The 9456-nt window shown below is 42.4% G+C and overlaps 1 protein-coding gene across 1 annotated transcript; it reads left to right on the forward strand.

The window, feature by feature from the left end:
• The first annotated feature begins 4940 nt into the window (after positions 1-4940).
• Positions 4941-8442, forward strand: LOC119365568. The gene is made up of 7 exons (XM_037631209.1): positions 4941-5102; positions 5611-5746; positions 6245-6335; positions 7195-7314; positions 7412-7534; positions 7831-7949; positions 8039-8442. Exons 1-6 carry the CDS (start codon positions 5069-5071, stop codon positions 7918-7920), a joined length of 594 nt encoding a protein of 197 aa, XP_037487106.1. The 5' UTR covers positions 4941-5068; the 3' UTR covers positions 7921-7949; positions 8039-8442.
• Positions 8443-9456: the final 1014 nt, after the last annotated feature.

Below are 9456 nucleotides of genomic sequence, written 5' to 3' on the forward strand. Positions count from 1 at the left end.
CCTCGCCGCCGTCTCCCCCGACCCCATCTCTCTCCCCGCCCTCTGTAAGCACTCTCCCCTTCCGATCCCTCTTGTTAATTTGCTTAGTATGAACCCTAGCTATTTAGTGCTAGTTAGTATGAACCCTAGGCTATTTTTAGTGTTAGTTAGTTAATTTAGTGTTAGTTAGTTAGTTAGTATGAACCCTTAGCAGTAGTTCCTAGGTACTAATTAGTTAGTAAGAACTAGGTACTAATTAGCTAGGTACTAGTTTATTTTTATTTATAGTAAGTTTATTTTCAGTAAGAACTAATTGAATTAATAGAACATGTTAGTAAGAACTTGTTGCTACTTTTTTAGTTAAAGCAATTTTTCCCGTATCGACGTGGACGATGCCTATCCCGCATCCTCGTCGTCGAGTCGGTGGAGGACGACACCTGCTTGACCAGATGGGCCATGTCCGGGACTGGGCTCCGCCGGGGTGGTACTGGGAGGCGCTACCTACCGGGGGGCGCAGGTTGGTGAGGAGCCAACCTGTCGTTGACCCGAACCTTCTTTGGTGGCGGTCGCGTGGGCCAGTGACGATCCAGAGGCTCGAGGACTTCGCGGAGGTGGTGCCTCACCGTGTCAGTGAGGAGGACGCGCACGTCCGTCGCTACTTGTTTGCGTTGGAGCACAAGCCGTTCTCCAATACCTGGCAGGTTCTCCGGGGATCTCACTGGAGCTATGATCCCGTGATGGTTCCTTCTATGTGGGTGTCCACCGCCCGCGCCGATACCCGTCGTGTGCTAGGATTTTAGTTGTATTAGTGATGTTATATGTATGACACTATTCGTGATGTATTAGTGATAATATTCGACGATGTATGGACGTATGAGATGATTTACTTTTGCTTATTGAATGCATGCTAATTTGAGTCCTATAAGATATTTTGAAATGTATATCTTGTGTTGCTCAATATCCAAGTGGCCGGTCATGTTTGCAGGTTACACCTCCGAGTGGCCTATGTTTTGCCGGAGTGTTGATTCATTTCCGTTCTGGTAAATTTCAGGCGCTCGATATGTCCTATTTTAGCAAAGGTCATGCCGGATTTTTCCGTGAATTTTGGCATGACTTGTGCCAGAATATGTAGGAAATATCGAGTGCCCCGGATTTGTGTGTTGAGTATCTTGGTAGTTGTCTTCGATCGATTTTCAATTAATGTTTTAACTATGAACATAGGAAGTGTCTGACGACGAAAATGATTTCGGTATTTGCAAATACTGCGAAGACGAGCGCGGCCTGTGCGACGGAATCTTCCTAGATGATGGTAGGCGCTTCAGCATCAAGCTGGACGAGAACTTCGAAGTGGATACAGTAAGTCACAACGACAAGTCTTTTTTCGTAATTAAGCATGACATCTGCTTCATTTGGTTCAACTTATATTTTTTTTACTATTCTACTAGCGTATCCCCTGCCATGCAAGAGTTTTTGTATTAGATAAGATAGGTTTCAGTCATAGTATGGAGAAAAAGAAAGTTTACTTGAAGACCAAGCATGGTTATATTTTCCATGCAAAATTGTACAATTCAGACGACTACACCTATTTTGGATGCAAAACATGGCAAGACTTATGCAAGACTTATGCATTTGAGCCTGATATGGTTATCACCTTTGATATTCGTCCGGAAGATGATATTGAAGGTAATACCGACATCTGGGTCGATGTGCAGATGCTTCCAGTTATACCATTATGTAAGTTTCTCAACCATATTTATGTCTTTGATATTGTTTATTCAAAAATAGTTGACAACTAATTTGTATTGTCAGCTTATTTCGGTGCAAGCAAACATGTTCAGCGCTTGGTAGACAGGACCGTATACTGTCCTGGGGCTGAACTCAACTGCGAGGAGCTCAGTCATTATGTTTCATTGCTTGAGGATCTTGATACTGTCAAGACAAATTTTCTTCCTGCATTTAGAAATGTTAATACTGAAAATGTGCGACCAATAGTGTTCGTAATGAACTACGGTCACATCTATTTAGGAAGGATGATAAGATTTTTTATTATTTGTCATCAGTGCATCTTTTCCATACATTATTTTTGAAACTAAACTTCATTGCTAAGTATGTTACCATACGATGTTCTTCAACAGGGACTCCCGATGAATGTTGTGCCTTATGGGATCGAGACTAAAGGTATCATGAGTATTATCAGCTACGGCCAAGATATCCTACAGATTACTTTAGTGCATTCAAGATTAGCGACGGATGCTTAATAGTGCAAGACTGGACCAAATATGTGATGGGGGAGCGCAGAGAAGTACTAGGAGGCAGCAAACAGATGTGCTACCCATGGTTATGAGACAGGTTCATCTGCATACTCCAGCTTGATCAAGGAGGAGAGCTATACATGTTTTATGTTATTTTACCTAAGAGAGAGCAGCAGGAGTGATTAGCTAGCTAGAAATACGTTTGAGGATGATGATGTGCTACACTATATTACTATGATGATAAAATAGCTAATGTTGGTGGTAATGACTATGATGATTATTATTAGCTAGTGTTAGCGGTGATTAAATAAATACTGTTGGTGGTAATGACTATGATGATGATTAAATAGCTTGTGCTGGCGGATTAGATTCAAGTGAAGGCAACATGTGGTGCACATCGAAAGTACTACTAGTCAAAATTAGATCAAGTTTGGATTAGTAGTATACTTTTGACATGCACCACATATTGCCTCCACTTGAACCTAATCCACCTTCATTTGACACACTGTTATGGACATAATGATGTAAACCTCATAACTGGTATTGTACCAATATTTGTACGATGGCGCATAAATACACTAAAAATAAAAAAATAAAAAAAAGTACTAGTAGCGATGGACAGAAAACACGCTGCAAGTAGTTATCTTAGCAGTAGCGTGGTACTGAACAAACGCTGCAACTATTTGTCCTAGCAGTAGCGTGGGCGGGCACGCGCTACTGCTAAGCAATAGCTGTAACGCCTTATTAGTAGCGCGCCTACCCGCGCTACTAGTGAGCACAAAACCAGCGCTACTGCTAGGGTTTTCCCTAATAGTGTATGAGTGGTGGGAGCACTATATATTCTTCCCTCTCACTACAAGATTACTCCAAAAACCATGCTTCACAGCTGAACCAAAAATAAAGAAAACCCGCAAACAGAAAAAGCGCAAAAGATATTTCAGAAAAACAGAAGTACAAAAGTACCCTCAAGGGGAGCTCATATATGGCGACCCATGTGCGCGGACTGAAGCCCATCTATTTCTTCTTTCAATTTTTTCCTTTCAAAACATAATTTGGGATTTAAAAAATTGTGAATTGTGGAAAAAATGTTTGTGAATTCAAAAAATGTTCGTCATTTGAAGAATTGTCCAGGAAATGATAAATGCTTAAGGATTAAAAAAATGTACATCAAAAGAAAACATCTTGTATTAAAAAACCTGTTCAAAAAACCTAAAAACTATTCATGAATTTATAAAAAATGCTCATGAATTTTTGGAAATTATTTAAAATATTCTAAAATGTTCATGAAACTGGATAAAATGTTCACGAATGTTTAAAAATAGTGAATTAAAAAATTTACAAGTCTTCAAAAATGTACATGATTCAAAACAAAATCACTATTTAAAATGTTTGTGAGTTCAAAAAATGGGCACCAATTTAAATTTTGTTTGTAATTTTAAAAAATATGAAATTATTTTAATTCAATGAACAAATTTTGAATTCAAAAAATTTTACCCTAATTTGAAATAAATGTTCAAATTTTAAAAAATGTGCACCGATTTGAATTTGTCTTTCCGGCTTTCAGAAAATGTTCATAAAATTTGGAAAGGAAAAAATGAAAACGAAAAACGAAAAATAAAAGAAAAACAAAACTAAAAGTGAAATGAAAAAAAGAGGAATAAAAAAATGAAAGAAATAAAAAAACTGGTTTGGGAAGGTTTTTTCTAAGTGGTGGTTTACATTTTGTTTGTAAGAACATTTTAGCAGATCCCATAAAAGCTCACGGACCGCATTTTTCCTGCAGATTTATAGTAGGGAGCAAAAAAAAAAAACGGCACGAACAGGTCCTGTAAAAGCGGCCCCGCTCGTTAAATTTTTACGAGAGGCCCATGAACCGCCCCTAAATCCGCAATATATACGAGATCGAGGAGATTTTAGGGTTCGCATCGTTCATTTCCCCTATCTCCTCCACCGCAAATCCCCTCTCCTTCGACGACAAATCCCTCTCCTTCGGCAGCCTTTTGCAGCGCGCGTAGCCACCGGAACCGATCCCTGATGTCGTGCACGTGTGGTGGAAGGGGTGGCCGAGGGAGGGTCGGCGGCTCGCTGCATTGCAAGCGCTGCAACGACGATGAGGTCGGCAGCTCCTCCCTCCGCCCGCCGGTGGAGGAGTGGCGCAGGGAGTAGGCGCGAACACACGCCACCCTCTTCCGCAGCACCAACCGCCGGGCTTGGAGCAACTTTGACAGGCTGGACCGAATCTTCTCGCCCGGGCTCAAGCTTCTTCGGGCGGCGGAGCGCGCGTGGTTCGACGCGAAGGAGGCGGCCGCCACCAGAAACGAAGCTGCAGCGGCGCGGGTGGAGACGTTGAATGAGGAGTACCAGCTCGCCATCCTCTCCAACTCTCTAATGGAGCACCACCTCGGCGTCACGAAGGACGGTGATGATGATGCGTAGATCTAGGTTTAATTTTTATAGTAGTGTGAACTCTGTTTTCGTATGAACTCCGGTGATGTAATACATGGCGGCGCGAATTGCTAGTTTAAATTATGCCGTATGTGTTTGTGTTTGTTTACCGGATTTGTTTTTTCTGCCCGTCGGTGGTACAGTAAATTTAGTTTATCGCGTAAAATTTGCAGGACGGCGGTTTGCGGATGACTGGCCTATTAGAGCCCAACTGCTCGTGGAAAAACTTAGAGCCCAACACCATCCGCCAAGTGATAGATCCCCCACCCTGCCACGTGTCCAGCGCGCTGTGCGAGAAGCCGGCGGAAAGCAGGAGAAGCCGCCGAGTTCATCGCCTCCTCTGCAGAGGCAGTTCCCCTTTCATTTCCTCCGCACCCACCTGCTCGGCGGCGATGGCTGCTCCCTCCGCGGCCCTCTCCATCTCCGGTGAGCCACTTCTCCGCTCCCCACGTCTCTTTTCTTCGACCCTTGCTTCGGTACTTTCTTCATGGGAACGTATTGGCTTTCATATGAGAATCAGATGCGTGTTAATTTGGTCACCGGAACTTCTATAGAGTTAGTAGACTAAAGAGATTTGCACCTTGCTTGTTCTGTGCTAAGGACCTAGGAGTAGATGTGTTAGTTTTGGATCTGTATTGCGGCGTGGTTGCACACACAACTGCCGCTTCTGCTACTTGCAGTGCAATTTATGGTATGGTCAGAGTAACTGAGTAACACTGTAAGTGTGGATTTTCTAGAAGGTTATTCTTTATGTAGATAATATATGGATATCCAATTGCTCGTATTTTTATGAACTTATGGAGCGCTTGTTCTTGCCTGGTGTATAAGTGGAGCTTGCATTTTAGTATTTTTATGCATTCTGTAGAAGTTTTTAGTACCCAGTTGCCACTCAGCTGTTTTCTGGGAGTTTTACTTGGCTTCTGTTCTGTCACAGGTGCGGCGCATACCAGTGCATTTGGCTGCAAGCCGAAGAAGCTGATCTCAAACAGAAATTACTTGCAGCTAGCAGCTCCCTCAAATTCCCAAAATGCAAATCTTTATGGAAAGTTAACCGTCTGCAGAGCTGAAAGGTCTTTTTTTCATTGTCTTGCTTGATTATTTTATGTTCTTCTTATGGTTGAATAATCACATCTGGAGCACCAAATTTTTTGAAGTAGTTGAGCATAGGTAGCTTCTCCCAGTTTTCATCTCTATTACATTGTCTCGTGGTAGAGAACGAGTAGCCTACTTCATTTGTTGTTCTATAGCTCAAGCTACAGCTGAGATGACTACATTTTGGTGTAGACACACATGTTTTGTTGAAAGTGCTTGTTGAGATTCTTTTCAAGTAGGTGTATCAGTTACCTTTTAATACAAGTGGTGGAGGTCATATTCCCCAATGGCATCTTCTTCCTGCACCTTGGGTTTGGACTGTCATCTTCACCGATGACATCTCATGGTATTTTGGTTTTGGACAGAGCTTTGCTATGTTTTGATATCTTGTAATCATTAGAGTGCCGCTATATGTTTTTTTTCCCGCATTCTGTATGCGTTTCTCAAATTTTATTTTCTGTGATGTGATTATGCAGTGAAGATTCTAAAGGTGGGGGAGGATTCTTGACTGGATTTCTCATAGGGGGAGCAGTCTTTGGAACACTGGGTTATGTCTTTGCTCCTCAGGTATTATCGAACCTTTGGAGTATTCTTCATTGCCACGTGTGCAGCCTCAGAAAGGGAATATAAAACCATCATCCATTAATTAACAATGCTCTGCCTAGCAAATAGAAGTTACAACATGTAGTGTCCTGCCGAAATGTACTCCTCTGTTCCTAAATGTAAGCCTTTTTAGAGATTCCAATACAGACTACATACGGAGCAAAATGAGTGAATCTACACTCTAAAATGCTTCTATATACATCCATATGTAGTTTATTGAAATATCTAAAAGGTCTTATATTTAGAAACGGAGGGACTAATGCTGAAACTCTTAACGAAGCATGATGCAAGTTACTATGTATAGGTGGTACAGATTATTTTTTAGTCTAGATGGTTGTTATGGTCTTGAGCAAAAGTACAGAAAAATAGGAATGGGAAGGAGCAGGCCACAACTTGTGCACTGTTGTGGCGTTCTGCACAGGCCAGGTGCGTCCCTGCCGCCACAGCAGAGAGGGAGGGAAGGAACATGGGTGATCCTTCCAGATCTTGCTTCCCCTATTTGATTATTCTATCTCCTCGCGTACCAGGTTGCAAGTAAGAAGTAGTGAACAAAAGCTAGAATCCAACTAATTTAATATATCTTGTCCTGATTCAAATCTTTGACATCCAATTCCTAGCTTAGTGGGCTAAGGAGTCCTAGTCCTCTAGTAATCCGCATCAGTTGCTGCTTCTATCTGTGATGCCAGGTTAACGCTTGGCAGACAGGTGTATGACTGGCCCAGTGGCCCTGGCTCCATGCTACATTCTGTTATCTACTTGGCTTGTTCTATTAGCAATTTTCCATCGGAGGACTGTTTATTAACAACTTAACCTCCTTGAGTAGATCAGCAAAACTTTAGATACATTGCTGAATCACGATGGGCAAGATGGTAAGCCTGACGCGCAAGGCATCCAAAGTGCACCAAGGCCACGTAATGCTCAATACTATGATGAAGGTTTAGAGGTAAGAAGCCAAATGCAGTAGTTCATCTCCTGACTTCTATATGTGAAAGATTAAAAGGTATTATTTTGACAACCAAATATTTGTGGATCTGTTCCAGAAAACTCGTCAGACACTGGGTGACAAGATAAGCCAACTGAACCTTGCGATTGACAAAGCTGCCGCCCGACTGAAGCGTGTCACCGGCAGTGTCGAAAAAGAGGCTGTTAAAGATGAAACCGAAGTAGAACCATTGTAGAACCTTTACAGTGCTATATTTTCTGTATAATGTGTATATCAATATGTCTTTGCAAACAAAGTATTTTGGTTTGCACTTTGTACTCTCAAATGTACAAGTTAATGTAAAGGTTCTTCAAATGAATACCTTAGTTGAAAACAATTTTTACATGGTCTATGCTAGTGCTGGAAGTATGAATCATTGAAATTCAGTTATATATTTCTTCAGTGTTATTGCTTATGAGTGTTATTTTTGTTAAGTTGCTGTATGAAAACTTATCGCATTTTCACTTAACTTTGCAGATTGAAATATCAACCCTGGATGATAATGGAGTTTTGGAGGGAAACTTGAGTGAACAGGGTTTTGTGCAAGGAGAAAGTGCAACAAAATGATCATATCGCGTGGGTAGCAGCATTGCCAGGTGAGTCACTGACCCTGGAATTCATATAGTGCAGACATCTGAATTGAAAAGTGTAGTCAACAATGAACCTTGTCGAACTGAAACTACAGGGAGTATTTCGGCGGGCAAACTGATGGGTGCTCTATTCAACTAACCGGCAGCAACAAAATGATTGCAAGTAGTTCGTTGGAGATTTTTTCTGTGCGCAAGCTGCATTGCTGTAGTTCTGTATGCTCTGTCATCGCCATCAGCTCCATAAACTTTCAATGAAAATTGTGTAATTTAGAACAGGTGATCTAAATAGCTGAGTGGCATACGATTCTGCCAATCTATTGTGTACTAGTACCACTAATAGGCAATGGTGTGTGGTTTAAATTGTCCTAGAAGAAATCAACTGATGGCATTGGGATGGTATCGACTAGAAATTCCATTACCTTGGACATCTTTCTTGTATTCAAGATGTATTGCTGCAATGCTTGCAAACTCTGTTGTTGCATGAGCTCTAAAACTTCCACTGGAATCAACATATTAGAATTGGTGACCCAAATAGCTGTGTGGCATAGGATTATCTGAATTTACTGTCTACCAGTAACCTGGGTAAAATTGCGTGAAACGAATGAGAACGATGCTGAAAATACAACATCTAGACTTCAGTATTGGTGGATTACCGATTTCGGCATGCATTAGGTAGGTTTTATGAAACTCCGGTGAAATGGACCTAACTTGGATGAGCTGGATTCTATTTTGCATATGATTTGCAATCCTTCGTAGTCGTAGCTAGTGTTGCTTCATACATTTTGTATCTGAAATGCGGTATCCCCTGTAATAAACTGAAGTAAATCTCTGCAAGTTTGTGGTCGAAATGTAATGTCACTTCATCATAGATTAAGGGAACCAAAACAAATTGAAAAATCTGTTGAGTATGCTGGCTTCTAGATGGGCATCCTGAGACAGAACTCCTCGGTGTCACATCACAACTGTCGGGAAAATATATACCCTAAACCCTGCCGGTGAAAACAAAACGATGATGGAAATCAAATCTGTGATCAATCGAGGCGCCGTGGCCCATATATATTATACGACCTGACATATATTTTGTACTGTAACTTAGCACCCTTTTTTCTCTTCTCCTCTCGTCGTCTCCCCTTTGGAGGCTTTGTCCAATGGCGGTTTTGTCGGGTAATCTTATGCCATTATTCATTCGATGCAAAAATGGCTCGAACTGGAAGACGAATAAAGAATCACACGTCACGAAGCAACTAAGCAAAACGCGGGCGCGTCTCCCCCGTTCACGGCCACCCGAGGCGCAGCTCCAGGTCAATGTCCGTGTCGTTCTCGTCGTCGCTCTGCTGGCACCGGTGGCCGTGCGCCATTGCCAGGGGCGTGGAGAGCAGCATGTCGCCGCTGGGGATGAACACGGCCCTCGCGCCGGTGGCGGTGGAGTTGAGCACGGGGTACAGCAGCGCGTACTCGGTGGTCGCCGCGGCGGTGGCGGGCGCCTCGGCCGCCGACGCCGCGCCCAGCTGCG

This window comes from Triticum dicoccoides, chromosome 2B, assembly GCF_002162155.2.
Source record: "Triticum dicoccoides isolate Atlit2015 ecotype Zavitan chromosome 2B, WEW_v2.0, whole genome shotgun sequence".
NCBI lineage: Eukaryota > Viridiplantae > Streptophyta > Magnoliopsida > Poales > Poaceae > Triticum > Triticum dicoccoides.